Here is a 27,303-nt window from a genome sequence, read left to right on the forward strand (position 1 = left end):
TGGGAAAAATGGGATTCTTTTTATTTTCACAGCTCAACTAAACTAAACTTCTGTGAAGAATGTGGGGGTTCAAGGTGCTCACCACACATCTAGATAAGTTCCCTGAGGGATCTGGTTTCCAAAATTATGTCACATGCGGGGTTTCAACTGTTTAGACACATCAAGGGCTCGCCAAACACAAAATGGCATCCGTTAATTATTCCAGCAAATTTTACATTCAAAAAGTCAAATGGCGCTCCTACCCTTCCGAGCCCTGTTGTGCGCCCAATCAGTGTTTTTTTCCCTAACATATGGGGTATCGGCATGCTCAGGAGAAATTGCACAACAAATTGTATCGTGAAATTTCTCCAGTTACCCTTCTAAAAATGCAAAGTTTGGAGCTAAAAATAATTTTGTGGGAAAGATATGATTTTTTTTTTTTATTTTCACGGCTCTACGTTAAAAACTTCAGTGAAGCACCTGTGGGTTCAAGGTGCTCAATACACATCTAGATAAGTTCCTTATGTGATCTAGTTTCCAAAATGGTGTCACTTGTGGGGGGTTTCCACTGTTTAGGCACATCATGGGTCTCTCCAAACACGACATGGCATCCGCTAATTATTCCAGCAAATTTTACATTCAAAAAAGTGAAATGGCGCTCCTACTCTTCCAAGCCCTGCCATGCGTCCAAGCACGAAGTACAATATATCACAAGAAAACATTCTCAGAATCAGTGGGATCCATTGAAGTGTTCCAGAGTTATGACCTCATAAAGTGACAGTGGTCAGAATCTTAAAAATTGGTCTGGTCAGGAAGGTGAAAACAGGCTTCGGAGTGAAGGGGTCAATGGAGTTAAAAAAAAATAATATGAAAATGCTGGAAAAAAAAAAAGATAAAAAAATGTAGTAAAAAAAAGTGCTCAGGAATAGACCTAAAGAATATTAGCAGAAAAGTCATTGCAGGCTTACAAAACTGCAGGAAAACAGAATTTTTTTTTTCCCTGAAGCATTTTTTTAAGCCCTTTAGATCGGACAGTGTCTAAATTGGTGTGCTTTCCAGCAAGAAACACTTCAAAGTAGTGACATGATATTTTTCTCCCTCCAGATGTTTTATCAAAGTAGTTTTATGATACAAATGAGTAGGAACAGACTTTGGCCGGGGTCACACTTGCGAGTGTGATGCGAGAAACTTGCGCGAGTCTCTCGCATCAATATTTGGCACTGCCACTGGCACTCGGACCAGAGAGTGCGGCTGCATGTATTTCTATGCATCTGCACACTCCGGTCCAAGTGCCGGTGGCAGTGCCGGGTATTGATGCATGAGTTTCTCGCATCACACTCGCAAGTGTGACCCTGGCCTTTTAAAGAAAACTTTCAGGCACTATTTTGGAGAGGACCTATTCCTTCCTATTTATAGTGACACTATTATGGGAGCTGTGGTTGACACTGTTATTGGGGTCCTGGTGCCTCTTTTATGTCTGATTGTCTGTGGCATGGTCATGTGAAAACAATCTAGAGCAAAAGAGTGTGGCACATGGGGCCCTGACAGAGTGGGTCCACACAGGACTGTGTCATGCCATCGAGCTCATTACTTCAAGCTATTTGTGCTGTGTGAGTAATAAGTTAATGAGGTGGAAGACAGAAATTCATCTGTTATACCTGGAATAACAATTTAAAACAAATAATCTATATATGCCACAGGGATAATCATGTTTAAAGAAAGGGGCCCATACAACTGTCAGCCGACAGATATTTCACTTGACCTCCAAGTACACATGCGTGATGAATTTGGAGGATCATGCATGTGCTTTCAATAGGGAGAGGGTCTCAGTAACAGATATGTAGAATCATTCCTTTATTAAAGGAGTTGCCCACTATCTAGACAACCACTTTTTCAATTCAATATTCCCCCTTGTAAAATATAAAAAATAGATATGCTCACCTACCGCTCCTTGGCCATGCCAGCGATATCACCCCTGCATCTCCATTGTTATGTCACATGAGCACCAAATCACAGCGGCCACTACTCGGTTTCTAGCGCTCTCCCTTTCCTCAGATGGATGTCAGACAAGCAGAAAAAGTGAGAGCGCAGCAGCCCAATAATGGCGCACTGTGATTTACTGCAAGGATCACGCAATGTAACAAGGTTTTGTGAGCCTTAGGATACTTTGTGCCGACATCGCTGTAACAGAAGCATTTTTATTTTATTTTCTGTTATTTTTTTTTACCAGGGGAAATATAGAATTTAGGAATGACTATGACAACCCCTTTAAATTTACCATATACCTTAGTAGTCAATTTATTGTAAGATATATAAAAACCTAATCCTCCAACTGCCCTATATACATGCGCTCCTCTTGGCAGGGAACATGACAGGTAGAGAGACTGATGTTACCAGACACCTTAATTAGCAGATTATCTCTCGTGAGAAAAAAATGATGGTGAATGTTAAAATCCTACTGCTGTCAGGTGGGAAATTGGGAGGTCCCCAAACAAATCAGGTGGTTCTCTAATTCTGCCAAAATTGGAGGCTTCATCCAACATTGTTCAAATTTGTTTTGGCACAACCAGGTCACAAAATATTACCCAAACAAAGCACACCCACCATCATTATACAAAAATATTGAAACGTAATTACTAATGTATCACACCAGAAAGATTATTATTATTATTTATTATTATAGCGCCATTTATTCCATGGCGCTTTACATGTGAGGAGGGGTATACATAATACATACAAGTACGGTAATCTTAAACAATACAAGTCACGACTAGTACAGGATGAGAGAGGACCCTGCCCACGAGGGCTCACAATCTATAACGGGATTGGGGATGATATAGTAGGCGAGGGTAGAGCTGGTCGTGCAGCGGTTTGGTGGATCGGTGGTTACTGCAAGTTGTAGGCTTGTCGGAAGGGGTAGGTCTTCAAGTTCTTTTTGAAGGTTTCCATGGTAGGCGAGAGTCTGATATGTTGTGGTAGAGAATTCCAGAGTAGAGGGGATGCGCGGGAGAAATCTTGTATGCGATTGTGGGAAGAAGAGATAAGAGGGGAGTACAGAAGGAGATCTTGTGAGGATCGGAGGTTTCGTGCAGGTAAGTACCAGGAGACTAGGTCACAGATGTACGGAGGACTCAGGTTGTGGATGGCTTTGTATGTCATGGTTAGGGTTTTGAACTGGAGTCTTTGGGTAATGGGGAGCCAGTGCAGGGATTGACAGAGGGGAGAGGCCGGGGAATAGCGGGGGGACTGGTGGATTAGTCGGGCAGCAGAGTTAAGAATAGATTGGAGGGGTGCGAGAGTGTTAGAGGGGAGGCCACAGAGCAAGAGGTTGCAGTAGTCAAGGCCAGAGATGATGAGGGCATGGACTAGGGTTTTTGCAGATTCTTGGTTGAGGAATGTACGGAAAGGGCTTGGATATGTGGTTTGAAAGAGAGATCAGTGTCAAGGATAACCCCGAGGCAGCGAGCTTGTGGGACTGGAGAGAGTGGGCAGCCGTTTACTTTAATGGATAGGTCTGTTGGGGGGAGTCACGTGAGATGGGGGAAAGAAGATGAATTCTGTAATCATCGTAATAGTCAAATTCCATATCGCATATTCTGTATGTCAGTATGTGGGCAAATCCACCTGGTGCAAATACTAATACTGACCAGAACCAGCACGGGATGTAAACCTTGATGAGTGTTATATAGTATATGTGTTTTTGGTAATGAATATGCCACATATTAATTTAATGGCAGATTAGTCTTTTTTGTGGTGATTCTGGGTATAAGGCGCTATGAGGGCATTATACTGTGTATAGGGAGCTATGATGGCGTTATATTGTGAATTATTATTATTTATTTATATAGCGCCATTAATTCCATGGTTCTGTACATGGGAAGTGGGGTTACATACAAAGTTATAGATATCGTTAACAGTAAACAAATTTACAATGACAGACTGGTACAGAGGGGAGAGGACCCTGTCCTTGCGGACTTACATTCTACAGGATAGTGGGGAAGAGACAGAAGGTCGGGAGTGCAGTAGCTTGGGCGGTGGTGAGGCGGCAGAATGGTTATGCAGCAGCTCTGGTGGTGATGAGGCGGCAGCTCGGGTGGTGGTGAGGCGGCAGAATGGTTATTGCAGGCTCTAAGCTATCCTGAAAAGATGGGTTTTCAGGTTCCATTTGAAAGATCCGAGGGTGGCGGATAATCGGGCGTGTTGAGGCATGGAATTCCAGAGGATGGGGGATATTCGGGAGACGTCTTGGAGGCGATTGTGTGAGGAACGAATAAGTGTCGAGGAGAGTAGGAGGTCTTGAGAGGATTGACGATTACGTGAGGGAAGCTATGGGCCATCATATTGTGTATTGGGTGCTATGGGCCATCATATAGTAGATATAGTGAGCTATTTGCCATTTTACTGTATATAGAGGTTATGGGGGATTATACTATGTATACGGAGCTATGGGACATGATACTATCTATAAGGGCTATGAGCCATCATACTATGTATAGGGGTCAGCATAGTATACAGTATATGCAAGGCTAAGGGGAAATTATACTTAATATGGGGGCTATGGGCCATCATACTGTGTATAGAGAGTTATGGGCCATCCTGTCTATAGGGTCATCATAATTTGTGCAAGTGACAATGTGGCCATTATACTTTGAATAGGATGGCTTTTTTAACCATCATACTGTGTGTAACGGCTATGGCGCCATTATAGTGTGTATCGGGTCCTGTGAGGGCCATCGTACTGTGTAAGGGTGTCGAGAAAGAGGAGGCATAGTATAGAGAAGGGACAGTATAGTGAGGCGGTACCGTATAGACAGGGCACAGTATAAAGAAGGGGTAGCAAAGGGATTGGGTACAGAATGGAGAGGGCATGGCATGGGAAGATCTTTTTTATTTAGGGGCATTATATTGACACACTTATTTTTAATACCACTATGTTGGGATGTGCTTAAGAACTCTAGAGAAGAGGGAAGTTTGCAGAGCGAGCTATAGACATTCAAAGTTATCATGACGCCTGGATCAGATGGAGACAAAAGGGATGAGAAAAACTTCAATCAGAGAAGATGTCATCTATAAGGTACCTAGGTGTGAATGTTTATAATACTGCCCGTATCTAAACAGTACTGTGGTTCATGTACTGTCTATCGTCTGCATATAGCTGGTAATATCCTTACCATTGTTAGTGAAATACTGGGAGTTGTAGATTCATGTGTTCAAATGTAAATTGCTGGGACTGACCTGATATTGCAATTGATCACTGTAATAAGCTTGGTCTTATATTAATGTACTGATCGCAGCTCTGGTGTAGTTAATACTGGACAATGGGTTGCTGAACTCCAAACATGGACTTATCCTGGAAGTCCTTTTTAGTGTTTGGAGTAACAGGCAAAGTCCCAGGAGATAGAGAGGTCTGGCAGCCCTCCAGCATTTATCACAACCATTTTATAACCCCAAAGTTTGGATCCCCATTGTCTTCTACTGTACAGGGTTCTGGTTCTGGTTAAAGTTTGGGTAGAGTTCTGGTATCTGAATTGTTTGGTAGAACCCGACGAACCTAAACTTCCACAGGTCTGATCATCTCTACTCTGGTGCTATATTCATGGTGGTTCTGATGATGTAGTAATTTACTGATGGTTGTTCTGGTGCTGTTTTAATGTACTAATTGTGGTTCTGGTGATGTATTCATGTATTTATGATGGCTCTGGTGCTGCATTTATGTACTGATGATGGTTCTGCTGATATATTCACGTACTGATGGTTGTTCTGGTGCTGTTTAATCTACTGATGGTGGTTCTTGTGATGTATTCATATAATGGTAGTGTTTCTAAGGATGTATTTCTGCACAAATGGGGGTTCTTGTGATGCATTTCTGTACTGATGGTGTTTCTGGTGATGTATGCCTGTGTTGATGGTGGTTTAGATTATGTATTTCTGTACTAATGGTTGTGCTGGTGCTATTTTAATCGACTGATGGTGGTTCTCGTGATGTATTCATATACTGTTGGTGGTTATGGTGATGTATTTCTGTACTTTATGGTGTTCTGAAGGTGTAATTCTGGGTTGATGGTGGTCCTGGTAATGCATTATTGTACTGATGGTAATTCTATTGTTGTACTCATGTTCTGATAATTTATGGAATTGCTTTTGTTCACTGCAGTTTTAAATTGCACAGTGGGGAGGGGCACCATTTCAATGTTCACCTTAGGCAACAGAAAAGCTAAGATCATCCATGATGTTATGTACTAACATTGCATCCATATGTGCAGCACAAGTATACTTCAAGCAGAGACCTCTCACATTTGGACTAGATGTTTGTTGCCTTTTATGTCAATTGTATTTTTAATTATTTTTGTTTATGTGTTGCAGCAAAATGTGCTTTTCAAGCCTTATATCTAATCGACTGATTATAATATTTATTGCCATCTTGGTCTTATGTCACAGATCCATGTTCCCATTTGAAGAGAAAATCGATTGTCACATATATTTGGCCAGTAGCGATCTTTCTACATGAGAAAGAGTAAGTTACTGCTATCTTTCTTGTAATTTCAAGTCATGCTCCCTTGTTATGACATCTGCGACAGCCATGAGCCGTATGTTTATTCTGAACCAAATATATCCATGTCAGACAAGCATGGGAAAGCCTCCATCGGGTGAAGCTGTGATACTGGTGTCTGGGTGAATAATAGGCATCGGCCCATGAGAAATACATGAAAGAACATAAACAGTTTAGAGGTCAATTGTAAAGATTGTTGCTTTCAACGTTTTTATGTTGTGACATGCATACATGCACAATATTTACATTTTCACACACAGTTTTATACATTTTGATATTAATAGTCATAGCCCAAAGTGGCGCAGATGAAGATCCCATTTACAATGTGCATGTGACACTCTGTGCAGGCTCTTTAATGGGTCGATATTGACTTACTTCCAGTATGTGGCACTGGATTCCTTGTTCTCCTCCTCTATTTGTACATTTTGTGCTCTAAAATACATTGGAGAGCAAAGGACAGATCCGACCGGGAATGTATTGTGGAAGGGTTTTTCTAAAGGGTGGAAGGCTAGCAATGCAAAATGCATTCATTTGTGATATATCAGTTATTATGCTCTTATTAAATAAACTAGGTGAATTTTACTTTGGCTGATACATTTAAAGAATATGCATAGTTTGGCATGCAGCTAGTGCTCTATATCGCTAGGCTAGTTAAGCTTATGCCATCTTTTGTTTCAGAAGTTAGCCATGATCGCTTGGGGTGAGCATTCCTGAATGACTGACAGTTCGGACTAGCAGCATTGTCTAGTCCAAATTTTGCTCTCTTCTGATGCTGCTTTATAAGACAGATTTGCTTCTGTAGCATGGGAGGAGAGCTGCGGACTGAAGCTGTCTTGGAGCAGGCCAGTCTCAGTGCAGTGCTTACAAGCTCAATAGAAAAGATTTTGTAAGCACTGCTCTTATTCAAACATCGATGTTGGGTTGGAGGTGGCTGGTAACCGGGCAATGAGGTAATGAAAACAAACAAAAATACACATGCACCGTAATTATCAAAAGAAGGGTATGATATTTTAATAAATTGTATTTTGGACAGTTGTTTGCTTGTACAAGCATTATAAGAAATTTCCAAATATAATTATCTTTCAGGTTGGCAGAAAACCCTTGAATAATAATTCTTCATAGAAATACATACAATATACTTGTCCAGTTGCCATTTCTGTAGACTTGTTGCACATCCAATACATTTTGTACTATTTGTGACAATTTTTATAAATACATTCTTCAACATTGAAGTTGCAACATTAAAAGGAATCTGTCACCCTTTTTTTGGCCTATCAGCTGCCAGCATTGACATCAGGGGCTTATCTACAGCATTCTGTAATGCTGTAGATAAGCCCCCGTTGTAACCTGAAAGATGAGAAAAACACGTTAGATTATACTCACCGGAGGGGGCGGTCCGGTCCGATGGGTGTCACTGTCCGGTCCAGCGCCTCCCATCTTAATACGATGCGGTCCACTTCTTCCCTTCCTGTAGTAGCTCCGGCACAGGCGCACTGCTCTGCCCTGTTGAGCATTATCGCGATCGCTATCGGCATTAACGCGATCGCTAAACGGCGTAGCGAGAAAAAAAATCAAAACGCCAGGATTATGTTTTTTTTGTCGCTGTGACATTGCATTAAAATGCAATAACGGGCGATCAAAAGAATATATCTGCACAAACGTGGTATCATTAAAAATGCCAGCTCAGCCTGAAAAAAATAAGCCCTCACCCAACCCCAGATCACGAAAAATGGAGATGCTACGGGTCTCGGAATATGGCGCCTTTTTTTTTTTAACAAACTTTGGAATTTTTTTCACCACTTAGATAAAAAAGAACCTAGACATGTTTGGTGTCTATGAACTCGTAATGACCTGGAGAATCATAATGGCAGGTCACTTTTAGCATTTAAGGTACCTAGCAAAAAAGCCAAGCAAAAAACAAGTGTGGGATTGCACTTTTTTTGCAATTTCACCACACTTGGAATTTTTTCTCGCTTTGTAGTACACAACATGGTAAAACCAATGGTGTCATTCGAAAAACAAGCAAAAAACAAGCCCTCACATGGCCATATTGATGGAAAAATAAAAAAGTTATGGCTCTGGAAAGAAGGGGAGGGAAAAATGAAAATGCAAAACCAAAAATACCCCTGGCCGTTAAGGGGTTAATGACTCTCTGAGTAATATTCTTCCACACTGAATGTAATTTGCACACAAATCATCAAGATTCGCCAATCAATGTTGTCCCAGATGTGTTAAGTGGGAGACAAGTCCTGAGAACCTGTAGGCCATGGTAGCATGGTTTGGCCGCCCAGGATGCTGCCAGTAGCACAATCAACATGCGGTCTCATGTTATCTTGTTGACCAACTGCTGCTGGGACATTTTCTGTTAGTGTACCTGGAATGAAGACCACAAGGATCTTGGCTTCCCTACATTATGGAACTCATAGGCCAATTATGACTCATAGGCCAATGTTGTGTTAAAGCCTTCTGATGGTTTGTGTAGACACTGACATTTAATTTCACTTGCATTACAGAATGGATCGTTAAAGCGCCATTATTCTAACCTGATGATCCATTTGTGTAGAGGTTCCCCTCTGTTCCCCTCTTGCTGTCATTGCAGTTCACTGTTGTTCTCCCAACCACTCGAATACACAACATTTAACAGTGCTGATATCTTGGCTTACGTGCATTGTGTGATCTGCCATAGTGATAGACCAAGGTGTCTAAGTTCAAGGATTCTGTCCCTCTCAGTCTGTAACAAGTGATGATAGCAGGCAAGTTGATGAACAGGAGGCATCGCACAATCATCCCACAAGACTTTATAAGATTTTTGAAATTTCATGTGACTAAAAAATTTGCCTTCAGTCTAGCATTTACGTCCCTCCCAAATGCCACGGATTGGAGCTCTTGGCTTAAATGTTTGATCATTTGCAGATTTTAGCGACACCTGACACTTCTTCGATTTGCATAACCTTATGGCTCTTCCTTCTTGTTGCAATTTCAATGTTGAGGAGTGTGTGTGTGTAGGGTCGGTGGGCCGGACTGGGGGTGGTCCCTCTCTTTACCGGGCTGAGACAAAACAGAGACAAGATGGAGGCAGGTTCTGGGTGCAACAGGTCCAAGTTTATTCGTGCTCTCGCCGTCCGACTGACGGTCCTCACAAGGCGACACAGTACTTTCCTCACGGCCTTCCGTGTTCAGGGCTGCTTCACACACCGTACTTTTCACCTGAGACGTACATGTACGTCCTGTACCTTTTCCACTCTTCGACGCTCCTGTCAGCTCCGTCACTGTGGCTGCCGTAGGCCTGTACACCAACAGTAGTTTCACTGGTCAGACGTCGTGCCAAATACGGTGTCCTACACCCGGTGTCTTGTCTTTACTGCAGTTCTTGCTGTCAGGACCACCCCCCTGACTTTCTCTCTCCTCAGTCCCCCTGGTACGGTTTTCCTCACAGTGCACAAACTGTCGTAGTCCTCCTGTCACTTGAGCTCCCCCTGGGGACTGGAACTTTCTGGAACCCTCCTTCAAATTTATATCTTTCCCGCTTCCCTGTAACTCCGCCCCCCATGACCAATGGTTTCCTAAGCCCTAAGCTGATGTCAAGTCCTTTGCTCACACTACTCCCTGCCCTCTAATGGTCAACCCAAGGTACTGCACGTCCACTACACTTTCTCAGCTGTTTCCCCACTGTAGTAACTGACACCTGTCTAAACTGTGCAAACCTTCCCTTCTCTATTCTGACAAGTCCGTCCGTCTGTCAGGTCACCTTCCCTACACTCCCCCTTCCTTTGTCTATTATCGTCCTCGACAATCATAATCCCTGCCTTCGTCATTCTGAAGCTTCACCTACACTCTGTTGTCGGACCAGTTGTTGGGCCAAACCCACTACCTGCGGGGGCTGAACCATACTGGGAGCACCATGCTCTGAGCAGCCTACTGCTACTCACCAGCGCGCATGTCACATGACAACGTCTTTCAAATTGGGCTAGGTACACCCATATTCTCTCTATGGCGTGTACCTTCCCCTACTCTCCCCTTCTGTTACCTTCCACTGTCCGGTACACCATGATCGAGGCCTCACACCTACCAGATCATTACCGGCGTCCACCTTACTCCTTCAGGGGTGTCCGTGGTGTCGGGGACCTGACCTAGGACTGCTGTCTTTCTCACATCTTCCACCTCTTTTGCCTTTCTTTCAGTTACATGTCATGGTCGGCGTCTCTGTCTCCCAGACCCTCTTCACACATAGACCCCTCTTCGGATCTCACACTTCCCTTTGGTCCCTCAGACCTTCCCTTACCCGGACCTGTTGCATTTTCTTGTGCATATTATACAACAACATAACTTTATAATATCACAAATGCCCCATTTTATATATATTTTTTTGTTTTTCTCTTGCTTCAAAAAAAAAAATCAACATACAACAATGAAACTACACATGTTATCCTCCCCCCTTCCTTGGACATGGACACTCCCTCTGCTCTTCGTATCCCCACTCTGTCAGGATATAACATTTAAAAAAAAACAACACATTTTCTATTAACCTGGACGTAAAACTGTCCTGTGAACTGCACAACGGTGCCTTAAACTCCCGACAGTCTAATCCACTTTTGGTGGCCAGAAGTGAGGGGCTCCACAGCCGCGGAGCTCCTGGAATACCGAGGGTGTCCACGCAAGTCCTCTTCTACGAGGGTTCACATTCTTCGGGCTCTGCAATTACAGCCACCGCATAACCACCGCGGGGGCAGTATTCTTTGTAATAAGACACTACGTCTCTCTCTCGCAGAGCACGGCCGTGACGTACGGAGGTCACATTTATATAGACTTTTTGACCAGTCTCATCCCGGATGAAGCCGTAACCTTTTGCAATGTTGGTGTACACCAGCCGTCCCCTCGATCTCTTAGGCGCCATACCTGCCTCTCCCTCTGCGTGGCACTGGTTCCATATCTCCCGCTCCCGGGCCTTCTTCTTCCTTATAATCTCTGCGACCCAAACAGAGGGTACACTACAGGCTCAGGAGTCCTGTGGGCGGGGCTTCGCTGAAGAAGAGAGCAAGGCAGAGGCAGCCGATAGTTTCTGCGGCCCAGCAGCCGCTGGAGCCGAATGGCGGATGGGAACAGCCGTGTTCTCGGTAGGCTGGGTCACAGGGTCGGCCAAATAGGACGCAGCCGGTTCCAGCACCAGCATAACCGTGGCCGCTGGGTAGGCCACACCTGACGTTTCAACCGGGGCCGGGGTAGTGACTGATTTTAGAGATGGGGTCACCAGCGGCAGGGGAAGCGCAACAGCGCCCTTTGGGATCAGGCTCCGCTCCGGCGGCACCGTGCATAGTGTCTCCGGGCGGGGTGGTGCAGGACTCGGAGCGGGGGTCCCGCTCAATTCAGCATAGAGGGGAGAGCCTCTGGTGACCGGTCTCTCGGGTACACAGGCTGCCGCGTGCTGCAGCTGAATGGTGGGGGCCGCTTGCGGAGCCACTGTCGGGGCTGGAGGAACACTCACCTTCCCCGGCGCCGCGGCCTCCGTTACGTCATCACGCGGCTCCTTCCACAGTTTCCTCTCTTCACCCCACCATCCGGTGGGGCTAACCTCCGGGCCCAGGGATTCCACAGGGAGGCTCTCCGCTGGCAACTTCTGTAGCCGTTCCCACTGGTTCCGCACCGGCTCGGCTTTCCCGCTCACCATCCTGCTGCCTGCTCGTGACTCTGAAGGGAATGTTTCCTGGCGAGTAGAAGACTGTGAAAAATGAGGATGAATGAACTCATGGAGATCAACATCCAACACTGCGTTGAGAAACATGTGATGGTGTCTCCACAGTGTTGGATGTTGATCTCCATGAGTTCATACATCCTCATTTTTCACAGTCTTCTACTAGGCATTGCTCCTACTGGCCAGTTTCCTACTCCACACTGATGAGGGGCAATACCCTGAAACAGCTCTCTGTGGATGGATACCATGTTTTGGCATAGGTGGTTTCCTTCATTGGAGACTGCCCTTCCCGTGGTTGTTCCTTCCCTGGGAAAGACCTGGCTAGTCATTGCTTGCGTTGAGAAACATGTGATGGAGTCTCTGCGGCTTGTATTTTGCATGTTCCACCGGAAGCGACATGCTGGAAGCTGACCGGAAATTAGGTAACTTCGGGAGGAGATTGTGACAGAACCATGGAGGCACATCAGGGAATGCTTCAGATCCATCACCATGTCCTCCTCTGATAGCGTGGACAGCAGGATCGCCTTGGGCTCGGGGATGCCGGCCATGTGAGTGGATCATGATATGTCCTGCACCAGGAGGTTCAGGTGGGCATTACAATGGGATCCGGGCTGCTATAGTATCTTTATAGAATCTTTTTTTCTCTCTCTGTTTCTTTCTTTCTCTCTCTAATCTTTCTTTCTTTCCTCTCTTTCTTTCTCTCTGTTCTTTCTTTCCCCTCTTTCTCGCTCTCTCTAATCTTTCTCTCTGTTCTTACTTTCCTCTCTTTCTCTCTTCTTTCTTTCTCTGTTCTTTCTTTCTTTCCCCTCTTCCTTTCTCTCTCTCTCTGTTCTTTCTTTTTCTATGTTCTTTCTTTCCCCTCTTTCTTGCTCTGTTCTTTCTTTCTTTCCCCTCTTTCTTTCGCTCTCTAATCTTTCTTTCACTCTCTGTTCTTCCTTTCTCTCTCTCTGTTCTTTCCTCTCTTTCTCTGTTCTTTCTCTCTCTCTGTTCTCTTTCTTTTTCTTTCTCTCTCTCTGTTCTTTCTGTACCATCTTTCTTTCTTTCCCATCAATCTCTCTCTGTTCTTCCTTTCCCCTCTTTCTTTCCCTCTGTTCTTTCCTTTCTTTCTTTCTTTCTTTCTCTCTCTGTTCTTTATTTTTTTCCTCTCTCTCTCTCCGTTTTCTTTTTTCTCTCTCTGTTCTTTCCTCTCTTTCTCTGTTCTTTCTTTCTCTGTTCTTTCTCTCTCTCTGTTCTCTCTTTTTCTTTCTCTCTCTCTGTTCTTTCTGTACCATCTTTCTTTCTTTCCTATCAATCTCTCTGTTCTTCCGTTCCCCTCTTTCTTTCCCTCTGTTCTTTCCTTTCTTTCTTTCTTTCTTTCTTTCTTTCTCTCTCTCTCTCTGTTCTTTATTTTTTCCCTCTCTCTCTCTCTGTTTTCTTTTTTCTCTCTCTGTTCTTTCTTTTCCTCAGTACCAGTCAGTGTGCCCACAGTACCAGCCACTGTGCCCTCAGTACCAGTCAGTGTGATCAGCAGTGATAAGTGATAAATGGGGATGTTTGGGGCAAGGACATGGGTGTGACTAGTTGTGAAATGGGTGTGGTTGGGGACATGGCCTAAAATTTGCCATGGCGCGCTGCACGCGCCGCAGCCTTTGTCCCTCTTTCCCTTCTTCAAAAGTTGGGAGATATGGGTTTTGCACAGTTTAAGGGTAAGTTCACACTAGACATTTTTTCTGTGTTTTTTTCAGCAGCAAAACCTGATCTCTTGGCAGGGAAAAAAGTTGTAGAAAAAAGCATGTTTTCTTTGTCTTTTTATTGCGTTTTTCTTGTGTCTATGCTTTTTTTGGCATGCTAGATTTGTTTCTTGCACCTGCTGATAAACTTTAGCATTAAAAAAGAAGTCCTATTCCAAAGAATGAGGTTTTGGCACAAAAAAAGCTGCAAAAACCTGATACCTGCGTTTTTGGTGCATTTTTTTCAGCGTTTTTTTCACCACCAATTCAAATCAATGGGTGAAAAATGCTGAAAGAAGTGACATGCATGCTCTATGTTGAAAAAACCATGTAAAGCACAAAATACTGATGACAAAGAAAAAATATAATGTGTGCATGAGATTTCTGAAATCTCATAGGCTTTGCTGGTACTGTAAAAAGCAGCTGAAAATTAGCAGAAAAAAAAATCTGAGAAAATGCCAAGTGTGAACTTACCCATGAATTGAGTTCATGGACAAAATTCATAGCGGGGCCCTACATTGCTCAGTGTCTGCTGCTGAGCACTGCTTTTTATTTCCTATTCACTTGACTTACCAGCGGCCACTAAGTAATGTGTGGAGCTGCTGTTTTCTCCTCAATACATTACTTATACTGTGATGTCTGATTGCTGTATAAGTGTATTTCAGCTAAACGGTGGGGGTACCAGGTGCCAGACCCTCACTGATCTCCTACTGATTTCTTATCCTAAGGACAGGTCATCAGTTTTTAAATTCCAGACATTCTTTTTAATGGAACTAGGACTTAGATTACCACCAAGGCACCACCAATATATTTAAAAGTATTCCCTCATATAAACTGTTATTTCACTATAAGTTTTTTTTTCTACTTAATGCTGAAATGGACAGTTTATAAATGGGCATCTTCATCAAGTCATAGCTCTGTGGCAATCTACAATGGTGGTGGGTAGGGGGCCTCAAATTATGTGACAGGTTATCTTTAATGCACACATACATATACCCCTTCTGTGCTTGTAGCACACACCCCTCAAGTACTGGAGACCCCCACACACACCCCTTCAGTGCTGGACACACACACACACACCTTTACTACTGGGCACACACACACAAACTTTCAGATCTCGAGACACACACATTCTCAGTGCTTGAGGCACACACCCACACAAATACACACCTTCAGTGCTGGACACACATACCCATTCAGTGCTGTAGCCCCAAATCTTCAGTGCTGGACACACACACATGCGTGCACACACCATCAGTGCTGGACACACACATGCGTGCACACACCATCAGTGCTGGACACACACATGCGTGCACACACCATCAGTGCTGGACACACACATGCGTGCACACACCATCAGCGCTGGACAGACAAACATATGCGCTCGGCACACCATCAGTGCTGGACACACACACATGCCTGCACACACCATCAGCGCTGGACACATACACATGTGCACACACCATCAGTGCTGGACACATACACATGTGCACACACCATCAGTGCTGGACACATACACATGTGCACACACCATCAGTGCTGGACACACACACATGTGCACACACCATCAGTGCTGGACACACACACATGTGCACACAGCATCAGCGCTGGACACACACACATGTGCACACACCATCAGTGCTGGACACATACACATGTGCACACACCATCAGTGCTGGACACATACACATGTGCACACACCATCAGTGCTGGACACACACACATGCGTGCACACACCATCAGTGCTGGACACACACACATGCGTGCACACACCATCAGTGCTGGACACACACACATGCGTGCACACAACATCAGTGCTGGACACACACACACATGCGCACACACCATCAGTGCTAGGGATACACACACCCATTCATTGATGAGGACACACAAACACCCCTTCAGCTCTGGAGACAGAGACAACCCTTCAGTGCTAGAGACAAACACACACACACCCATGCTGGAAATTTAAAAGTCTTCTCACAGCCTTCTCACATGGTCAAAATTAGCCATTTTTGCTCTTCGCTTATTCCTTCTGCTCACATAAGGAATATTCAAGGGTTTTTTTTCCACCATATGATTCCATAGATATGTGCCTTTTTACTTTAGTGCTACTATTTATGGCCTTTACTAAGGGGCCAGTGTTCAAAGAGTAACGACACAGAGCAGCCTAAATATATGCCCCCACAAAATCTTGTGACACACCCCCTTGGTAAAGGCCATAAAAATTAGGACTGAATCGAAAAAGGACTAGGACTGTATGGCGAATTTAAATAAAAAGCAACAAAACGGGAATGCTCAGCAGAAATAATATAAGACCAAAACCTGATCACTTGCCCTGTTTCCCCCCAACTGCTACACTCAGAAACCCCTCTAATCTTATTAATATTCCCTGTGTGCCTTCTGTCTCATTTAATTGTGCCCTTTGGAATTCTCACTCAGTATGTAATAAACTCTCCTTCATCCATGACTTCTTCAACCTTCTGGCTCTTATTGAAACCTGGATCCAGCAGTCAGACACCACCGCTGCTGCTCTTTCATATGGGGGACTACACTTTTCACATACCCCAAGAGCAGACAATAGAGCAGGTGGAGGCGTTGGTCTGCTCCTATCACCAAAATGTACCTTTCAGGTTATCCCTCAAGAATCCTCACTTGTCTTCCCTTCCTTTGAGGTTCATGCCGTCAGACTCTACTCCCCCTTCTCCATGCGAGTGGCGGGGGTGTATCGTCCTCCCGGCCCCTCCAATCAGTTCCTGGATCACTTTGCCACCTGGCTTCCACATTTTCTCTCCTGTGACATCCCCACCCTCATCATGGGTTATTTCAACATCCCCATTGCTCTTCCTTTCTCCCCATCTGCTACTCACCTTTTATCTCTAACCTCCTCTTCGGGCCTTTCGCAGCTTACGAACTCTCCAACGCTTTTTAGATGGAAACTCCCTCGACTTGGTCTTCTCTTGGCTTTACTCAGTGGATGATATCACAAACTCCCCTCTCCCACTCTCTGACCACAACCTTCTCTCATTCTCTATCAAGAACTGCCACCCCGCTCAGGTCACCCCCACTTTCCATACTTATAGAAACATACACACCATTAACACTCAGAAACTCATGAAGAATTTGCAGTCATCATTGGCCCCTATCTCCTACCTCTCATGTCCTGACTCTGCACTGAAGCATTACAATGAAACACTTCAAAGTGCCCTGGATGAAATTTCACCTCCTATACATAGAACAACAAGACACAGACGGCGACAACCCTGGCACACCCTGCTCCAGGTGCGCCGAACGTCTATGGAGAAAATCCAACCTACACGAAGATTTCATCCATTATAAGTTTATGCTTAGAACATACAACACTGCCCTTCACCTCTCCAAACAAACCTATTTCAACACCCTCATTACCTCACTGTCCAAGAACCCTAAACGTCTCTTTGACACTTTTCATTCCCTACTCAACCCAATAGTGCAGGCCCCAACCACGGATCTTCGAGCCGACGATCTGGCCAATTACTTCAAAGAAAAAATTGACCAAATCCGACAGGAAATTATATCCCAATCACCTCATATCATGCATCTTCCTTCCTCCCCAGTGCAGCTAGCTCACTCTCTGATTTTGAACCAGTCACAGAAGAAGAAGTAATCAGGCTCCTTGCATCTTCTCGCCCAACCACTTGCACCAGTGACCCAATTCCATCACATCTCCTCCAGTCCCTTTCCCCTGCTGTCACCGCCCACCTAACAAAAATATTTAACCTCTCTCACTCTTCAGGTATCTTGCCCTCCTCATTTAAGCATGCCATCATACATCCATTACTTAAAAAACCATCCCTCGACCAAAACAATGCCGCTAACTATAGACCTGTCTCTAATCTTCCCTTCATCTCTAATCACCTGGAATACCTGGTCTACTCCCATCTTATCTGCTATCTCTCTGATAACTCTATTCTCAATCCTCTACAATCCAGTTTCCACTCTTTACACTCTACTGAAATTGCTCTCACTAAAGTCTCTAATGATCTACCAACAGCTAAATCTAATGGTCACTACTCCATGCTAATTCTCTTAGATCTCTCCGCAGTATTTGACACTGTGGATCATCAGCTCCTCCTCACTATGCTCCGCTCCATCGGCCTCAAGGACACCGTTCTCTCCTGGTTCTCCTCCTATCTCTCTGACCGCTCCTTCACTGTGTCTTTTGCTGGCTCCTCCTCCTCTCATCTTCCACTTACTGTTGGGGTTCCTCAAGGATCAGTTCTAGGCCCCCTTCTATTCTCTTTGTATACTGCCCCTATTGGTAAAACAATCAATCAGTAGATTTGGCTTCCAGTACCATCTCTATGCTGATGACACCCAATTATACGCTTCTTCTCCTGACATCACGCCTGCCTTTTTAGAAAACATCAGTGATTGTCTAAACTCTGTCTCTAACATCATGTCCTCCCTTTACTTGAAATTGAACCTGTCAAAGACTGAGCTCCTTGTGTTTCCTCCCTCTACTAATGTACCTATGCCCGACATTGCCATTTCGGTGTGTGGTTCCACTATTACTCCCCAGCAACATGCCTGCTGTCTTGGGGTCATACTTGACTCCGAGCTTTCATTCACTCCCCACATACGATCACTGGCTCGCTCTCTCTTGTTATCTGCATCTCAAAAATATTTCCAGAATTTGATCTTTTCTCACTTTTGATTCTGCAAAAACTCTTATGGTTTCTCTTATTCATTCTCGTCTGGACTATTGTAACTCTCTACTAATCAGTCTCCCTCTTACCAAACTCTCCCCCCTCCAATCTGTCTTAAATGCTGCAGCCAGGATCATATTTCTCACCAATCGTTACACCGATGCTTCTACCTTGTGCCAGTCATTACACTGGTTACCCATCCACTCCAGAATCCAGTACAAACTTATTACCCTCACCCACAAAGCACTCCACGGCTCAGCACCAGCCTATCTCTCTTCCCTCATCTCAGTCTACCACCCTACCCATGCCCTCTGTTCTGCTATGACCTGAGGTTAGCATCCTCAATAATCAGAACCTCCCATTCCCGTCTCCAAGACTTTACACATGCTGCGCCAATTCTTTGGAATGCACTACCCAGGTCAATATGGTTAGTCCCCAATCCCTACAATTTTAAGCGTGCCCTAAAAACGCATTTATTCAGACTGGCCTACCGCCTCAACACATTAACCTAACTATCCTTGGGTGGCCCAGTCAAAACTATTACCATAACCAGGTTCCCCACATCATGTTCCCACATGCTTTATGGATCTATTATCCCTCTATGTCCATACTGTTACATGCTTAACACTATGGCTGGTCTGAACAATGAAGGCAACTGTTACCACCCACCTTTCGTGTCTCCCTTTTTTCCTCATAGACTATAAGCTTGTGAGCAGGGCCCTCATTTCTCTTGGTATCTGTTATGACCTATGTGATTACTGTTATGCTGTTATGTCTATAGTCCGTACAAGTCGCCTCTAAAATGTAAAGTGCTGCGGAATATGTTGGCGCTATATAAATAAAATTATTATCATCAAGTTTAAAAGGGGGTGATCATAATTGGACAAGCCTTTAAATGTCCATATTGTATGTTAGATATCGGGAGACATTCAGTCACATTTTCTTTCATATAGATCTAATTAACTTAGGTGGGAAAAAAAGAAGAAATTCAAAGGAAAATGTGATGAATATTTATATACAATTACATTATGTATTAGATTACGTTCTCTTTATTTCAGAGCTGTCTAATTATTTGTCCTGTTATATCTAATAGGAAAAAGATCACGTGTAAGAATAAGACCACAACTATAGGTACATTGTAGAAGCAGTAGAGCAGCTTGAGCACCTTCATCTACATAGAAGAACTCCCACTTATGATGATATTTTTCCTTAAAAGAACATTTTGTAAGAATTCATCTTGGATGCCTTCCATAAACTGACTTTTTTTTTTCTTGCCACCATGTGTTTATATGCACATCTCATAACAGTAATTTAGCAGGGCTTGTTATTCCCAAAGAGAACATTTTGCCCCTAGGTCCTGGCTGTAAAAGTTCATGAGAAGAACACACCTTGGTAGAGATTCCTATGGGAATGAGTGCTTGAGTATGTCTACTGGAAAAAAACTTTTTAAAGTTAAGGCCTAGTGATCGATACCCTGAGGCCACAAATAACCTCATTGCTCCAAAGATGGGAATGTAAACATAATAAAGCATAGGATTTTATCTCAGATGCCACAAAATCTGCCCATCCCCCACCTCTTCCACAAGACATTCTCATCCCTAAAGCTGTCAATGTGTCTGCCATTTCTGACAAGCATCACCCATCGTGTATGTGTGGGTCGTACTTCTTCACTTGTCCCTTATTAATAGTTTGGGTTCTTTTACTATTCAATCATCACAGCTCTGTGTCAACAACAGGGAAACTTTCATACAGCAGCCAAGAAGAAGTTAAATTTCAAGAGCACCAGTCCCTTATCGGATCTCTGCTTCCCCTCCCTCTGATCTAATTCTCTGTTTTGTCTCAGTGTCTCAGCTTTGAAGGCAGCCAACTACTTAGTTAAAAAAAAAAATAATAAACTTTTGGGTGATGCAGCTGGCCTCAGGATGCCTCCTTTTGACTCTTTCAGTAAGTTGTGCAGAATACAGTAAAAAAAAATAAAACAATAAATACATTAAAAAAAAGCTTGATAATGTACCTAGAGCAAAAAAAATATATAAAAAGTCATTAATAATTTTATTGTACCATAGTGTTGCAGAAATCTAAAACTACAAATGTAGCCATGAATCACCCTCACTGGGTCCACTCTTTGCCAATTGCTGGAGACAGTAGCATCACATCTACACCACTCATAACTGCTGCAACCAATCACTGTGCCCAGCAGCTTGTGCAATCTACAACCAGTGATTGGCTGCAGCGGTTAGGAGCACTGTAGATGTGATGCCACTGACGTCACAATTAGCAAAGACTGGAACAGCAGAAGGGAGGGTCAGTAATGGCTCCGTTTGTTACTTTAGAACTCTACAACCCTCTGGTAGAATAATGTCTCAAAATGGACAACGCCTTTAAGTTTGTTATTGTACGATATATATTATTGCCATATATCCAAATGCTATTGTGTTTGGAATAAGCTGATTCCAAATTTACTTTCTTTCTCTTAGGGATTGTCCGACAGAAAAAAATATTTTTTTTTGGTTTTTCATGTGACTCGCTATCTTAATTACCTGACTACTGCAGCCAATTACAGGTTGCAGCGGTGCTGGGTCTTCTGACACAAGGCACTGGCGGAGACCTAGAAGGTGAGTATGCGTCCATTTATTATTTTTAATCAATCTATGCCTAAAAAAATGAATTTGTTGTCGGAAAACTCCCCTAATGACATATCTTGTAGATATGCCAAAAGTGTCCAAAATGAGATAAACCTTTAAAAAAAAAAAAAAAGTACATTTGGAGTCAGCATTTTCGTTGAGAGAGGGGCATCCCTGCATGTCACTGGGAATGGAGAAGTGCTCATCAATTTTCAGAACTCCCATATACATAAGAGAGCAGGAGAGACATGCATGTGCGGTCACCACTCCATGATCGGCAGCACCCTGTCTTTATTATAAATGGAGCGCCACCACCAGAGCCTCAAGAATATCCAACATTTATAGAGAAAGTTCAAGAGTAAAGCTCTCTAAATTTCCATATTAAAAAGAAAAACAACATTAGGAAAAAGTTTAGTCCCCAATAAGTTTGTTGGGTATATTACTTGTACCTTTTTTCTGTTTATAGAAAATATAACCTTTGAACATGAACAAAAAAAAATAGAAATTATATTGTATCGGATGTCACAGCATGAAGCATGAATATGAAAGAAAACCCAAGTGTTTCTGATTTGGAGAAGCCTCCACCCCCTCTCCCATAGGCATTATAGAGAAGGTTATTAAGATTTGAAGATAGAAGAATAACAAAGATGAAAGCAAGATGTGGGCTGTATACACAGTACGGCAGCGCACACATGCCCAACTCATGTGCCCCAGTACACCAGTGAAGATTGCAATCTGCCCCAGATCATATATGATAGATAGATAGATGATAGATGGATAATAGACAGATGATACATTGATCGATGGATAGATAGATAGACAGTCATACACACAAATGTATTCACACCTTCCTCCCCGCACAAGGACACTGCCCAGGGCAATACAAAGTTCAAGGTTGCAAATTCAGATTATGACCCTCTACACCATGCTATAACTAGAACTATGGACCCCAAATATATAAGGCATTTACAGCCGCTGTTGCTGTGGTGCACGTACATAAGACAATGTTCCTCCCCAGTTTACAAGCAGTACAACTTTCCTAAACAATATATTTTTTTATTAGATCCATGAATTCTTGCCAGTATCTAACTTAATAAAGTTTGTCCTAATTATAACAAAACCAACTAGAATTTTATTATACTTTTTATATCCATTTTTTTGGGAATACGATTCAGTTATAGACTAGCGCTTTCACCGCCCTTATCAGATGCTGTAACACATAATAGTAGTTGTGGTATACAGTTCTTTATATGTTTCCCCAAAACATTGAGTGTAGAAATGAAATAATGATTGACTTCTGTAGAGATATGTTGTGTAGTAACCTCGATCATTCACTAGATGTCTTATATCTGATTGGTAAAAACTTCATTACAAGACATCCTATATTTTAACTCCGCATCAACTCAGATGCATTTTTAATCACTAACGTTAAGAAGAACACTATGCAATCTAATAGGTCAATATAAGGCTCAGGTCAACCGGTCATGCAACAAATACATGGAGTTCTTATTAGATTTTGCCCTGAATTGACAATCCGACACACAGAAAGGACACATAGCACATACCCATTGATGACTTGGAAGGACTAGGGACCCCAGGATATCAGCCATAGCACCCAGCATCTGATCTGTCTTCCCCACATGTTTCTGAGGATTCTTCATGTTATACATCCAACTCCTTGAGGAATCCTGCAGTTGATCTTTAGCCCAGTCTCCACTTCTCAGCCACAGCTGGTGCTGCACCCATTTAGGTTGTAAGCAGCAGAAGCTCTGGATTTAGGAAAGTGTTGGAAATGAAAGGTTAGAAGAGTCAATTGGGGAAAGTGTCTGTGAGAGTCTAAGTGCTGGGATAGAGCAGAGCAGATTGCTGAGAGGCAGGGAGAGGCAGGAGCACAGGAACCTAAACAGTGATAAATCCTTGCTACACGTAGAAAGCCAGTCCCTTTCACCAACTCCCCTCTACAAGCCTCACTGGCCTCCTCGCTCTGTAGTGGAAGGCAGCCATATGTTTGGTGTAAGTTACCGTAACATCCCATGCAACAGCTGGGCTTGGAAGAAGATGCTTAACACTTTCACTGCCAAGAAATCTCTTGGACGAAAATTATATTCTCATAATCTGCACTTAAAAGGAATAACGGATCTGATATATTTGGCCCGTCATTTGTATCACATTCCTGGATTACCAAATCTTGGGTTTTCTCATTATTAGTCAGAGGAATCAGAGACCTGGGTTGAGTGGTGTCAGTATTGCCCTTCAGGAGCCCCTTATTACAGAGAATTTGTAGGAATCCAGGCCCAATAAGTAGATGTTCCATGAGCCATTCACTAGGAGAGGTTACAAAACAAACTTCTTGCCAACATGTGTGCAAGGTTCAAGGCCCAGTCATCGGCTTACTGGTAGTGTTAGTAGACAAGGGCATCCACCTACATCAGCCTTCCTTCTATAGAAACATTTGATATGCGAGGATAATAATAGTCTGTGTAAAAAAAAATGTGATCATAATCTGTGGCATAACTTGAAGCTTGTGGGCCACAGTGCAAAATCTCCAACAGGGCCCCCAACAAAAATAGCTGTATGCAGGAAAATGGGTGTCATTTATAATCTAACGCGATTTGCTGCTGTCTCGCACCTTCAGTTTTTCAAGTACAAGTTAGGGAACCCATCAGATTTATATATACCAGCATTTGAAAGGAGCCATAGAATACACTCACATCCAGATGCGGTTAGTGAGGATTTAACCAACCAAAACAAAATCCATGCATACAGTTGTGGCCAAAAGTATTGATACCCCTGCAATTCTGTCAGATAATACTCAGTTTCTTCCTGAAATTGATTGCAATCACAAATTCTTTGGTATTATTATCTTCATTTACTTTGTCTTAAATGAAAAAACACAAAAAGAATTGTCCTAAAGCCAAATTTGATATAAATCCACACCAAACAAAAAAAGAGGGTGGACAAAAGTATTGGCACTGTTCGAAAAATCATGTGATGCTTCTCTAAGGCTACTTTCACACATCAGGTTTTCGGCGTCAGGCGCGATCCGGCGTCGTGCCGGAACGCCGGATCCGGCAAATGTTTTGTAAAACCGGATGTGACGGATCCGGTTTTCTGCCGGATCCGTCTTTTTCTTGACAGACAAAACCGGATCCGTCTCATCCGGTTCATCCGTTTTTCTATCCGTTTTTCGACGGATTACGCCGGATCCGGTTTTTAAAATTGACCCTTGTGGCCTTCCGAATGGGATTGGCTACTGGAAAACTATATATAGCATGTTCCTACAGCCCTTCTTTGACAGGTTGTAGAGGAGAAAGTGCAGGTTGGAGAGAAGAGCAAGTTACTGGCGAAGATGGATGTTGTCATTGGAAATATTTTGAAGAATTTGGCGGATTTTATAGCGGAGGCGAATCGTTTGAGGGTGATTGTCCTTGAGAAGGAGAGAGCGAGACAGCAGCGCATCAGGCATCGTAGACGACGTTTGTGGATCCACCCCATCACAGCCAAGAGAATGACGCGTGGGGTCTATTCTACACTCTGCATGGACCTTCGATGAAACCCGGATAAATTTTTTGGATATGTTAGGATGAAAATGGAGAATTTTGATTACTTGGTGGAGCGCATTGCACACCTCATAAGAAAAGCGGACACCTATTGCCGCTTCTCTGTTTCACCCGCAGAGCGTCTGATGGTGACTTTAAGGTAAGCCACATTTATTGGATGTGATCGCATCAGAGCACACTTTCACTGCAATCTTGTTGGTGGTAGTTTGTATCTCCAAGTGTTATAGCTGACTTTTGGTATGTAATGCTGTGATTTAAAACTAATTTATTGTTTTTTAATTCCCCACAGATTTCTTGCAACTGGAGAATCCCTTTCGTCACTGCATTTCCAGTACAGACTTGGGATTTCCACCATATCTGGAATTGTGAAGTACACATGCCGTGCACTGTGGGACTCCTTAGCTGAAGAGTTTTTACCAGAGCCCACAACAGAGAGGTGGATTGAAATTGCTGACAAGTTTCAACAGATATGTCAGTTTCCCAACTGCTTGGGCGCTGTGGACGGGAAACATATCCGCATTGTAAAGCCAGCTGGATCGGGATCGGAATATTTCAATTACAAGAAATATTTTTCAATTGTCCTCATGGCCATCGCTGACGCGGAATACAAATTTATTGCGGTTGATATTGGGGCCTATGGCCGCTTCAATGACTCTCAAGTTTTCAAACTGTCTGCCATGGGGCGTAAACTGTATGGAAACACCTTCCAGTTCCCACCACCTAGACCGCTGCCGCAAACATCTGGTCCACCTATGCCATTTGTCTGTGTAGGGGATGAAGCCTTCCAGCTGTCAGAACACCTTTTGAAACCGTACTCTAGCAGAGGATTGACAAGACCAAAACGCATTTTTAATTACCGCCTCACAAGAGCAAGAAGAATGGTTGAATGTACCTTTGGTATTCTGACAGCCAAATGGCGGGTCCTATTGACTGCGATCAACCTCAAGACAGAAACTGTGGACGAGGTGATCAAAGCGTGCGTGGTACTCCACAATTTTGTTATCTGCAAGGAACCCATTTCCATTGAGGACACCTCTGAAGAAACCACCTTGCAAGATTACCATGACATTACCACTAGAAGTTCTGTGACGGTTTCAGTAATGAGGGACAATTTTGCACTATACTTTATGTCACCTCAAGGCAGAGTACACTGGCAGGATGACAGAGTGTGAAAGATTTGTGCCCTAACCAAACTTGTGTACCTTCTGTACCAACAGTATATACCTTTGCCAACCAAAGTTGGCTATCTTGTCATGGTCTCTATTTTTCGCTTTAGGCCACAGGTGTGTACCTGGTTGTGTTTTATGCAAAGTATTTCACCTTTTAACAAAAGTTGTGTACATTTTTAGGAAATCACCAACAATAAACACAACTTTTTAGGTGAAATACTTTGCTTCAAACACAACCAGGAACACAACTGTGGCAAAAAGCTAAAATTTACCCACAGTTATATACCTAGTTTTGAATACCATTTCACCTTTTAAATACCCTGTATTTAACCTTTTTCGCCGCAGAAAGAAATGACAGACAACCAGTGTAAAATAATTTAACTTTTATTGAAAAATGTTTTTTTTAGTAAACTTTTTTAAAATTTTAATAAACTTGTTTAATAAAGCTTTGAAACCATAAAACTGGTCATTTTTATTTAAATACACACATTATAAATCTGTGTAGTGTGTGGTGGAAATACTGCTGGAGGGGCTGCGGGACACTTCGACACTGGGAGTGTGGAGAGAGGACTGGGATCGTGGTGGGGAAGGAAGAGTTAGAGGTGAAGGTGTGGAAAAAACTACAGAATGGGTGGACATGTGGGAAGCAGAAGAGGTGGTGGGTGGTGGAGTGGAGGGTTGGGCAGGGACTGTAGGAGCAGATGATGTTGATGGCAAGTTGTATGGGGAAGGAGTTTGGTACGGGGCAGGTTGCTGGAAGTGGGGAGATGTCTGGTACGGGGCAGGTTGCTGGAAGTGGGGAGATGTCTGGTACGGGGCAGGTTGCTGGAAGTGGGGAGATGTCTGGTACGGGGCAGGTTGCTGGAAGTGGGGAGATGTCTGGTACTGGGGAGGTTGCTGGTACTGGGGAGGTTGCTGGTACTGGGGAGGTTGCTGGTACTGGGGAGGTTGCTGGTGCTGGGGAGGTTGCTGGTGCTGGGGAGGTTGCTGGTGCTGGGGAGGTTGCTGGTGCTGGGGAGGTGGATGGTGCTGGGGAGGTGGATGGTATGTAATAGGAGGGGGAGGATGGAAAGTGGCTGGAGGGGGTGTAGATGTAATAGGAGGGGGAGGATGGAAAGTGGCTGGAGGGGGTGTAGATGTAATAGGAGGGGGAGGATGGAAAGTGGCTGGAGGGGGTGCAGGTGGAGGAACTACTGTGGTGGGAGGAGGAGGTTGGGAGGTAACTTGCTGGATAGCAGCGTGGCATGAATGCATTACATGCATCTGCTGGGCAGGAGAGAGCGTTTCCATGCGCTCCACAACAGACCTGAAAAAGGTGTGGTTTGGCGAAGATCT

The 27,303-nt window shown here is 43.7% G+C and overlaps 1 protein-coding gene across 2 annotated transcripts in view; it reads right to left on the reverse strand.

The window, feature by feature from the left end:
- Positions 1-23,155, reverse strand: part of ARHGEF25 (Rho guanine nucleotide exchange factor 25) — a 482,441-nt gene extending 459,286 nt beyond the window's left edge. The window contains exon 1 of one of the 2 annotated variants that reach the window (XM_073576807.1): positions 22,805-23,155. In XM_073576807.1, coding sequence (XP_073432908.1) covers positions 22,805-22,909 — 105 coding nt within the window. In that variant the 5' untranslated portion in view covers positions 22,910-23,155. The remainder of the gene's footprint in view (positions 1-22,804) is intronic. The other variant, XM_073576806.1, reaches the window with a different exon arrangement.
- Positions 23,156-27,303: the final 4,148 nt, after the last annotated feature.

The sequence above is a fragment of the Dendrobates tinctorius genome, unplaced genomic scaffold (genome assembly GCF_039654945.1).
Source record: "Dendrobates tinctorius isolate UK_male_01 unplaced genomic scaffold, ASM3965494v1 ptg000051l, whole genome shotgun sequence".
Lineage (NCBI taxonomy): Eukaryota > Metazoa > Chordata > Amphibia > Anura > Dendrobatidae > Dendrobates > Dendrobates tinctorius.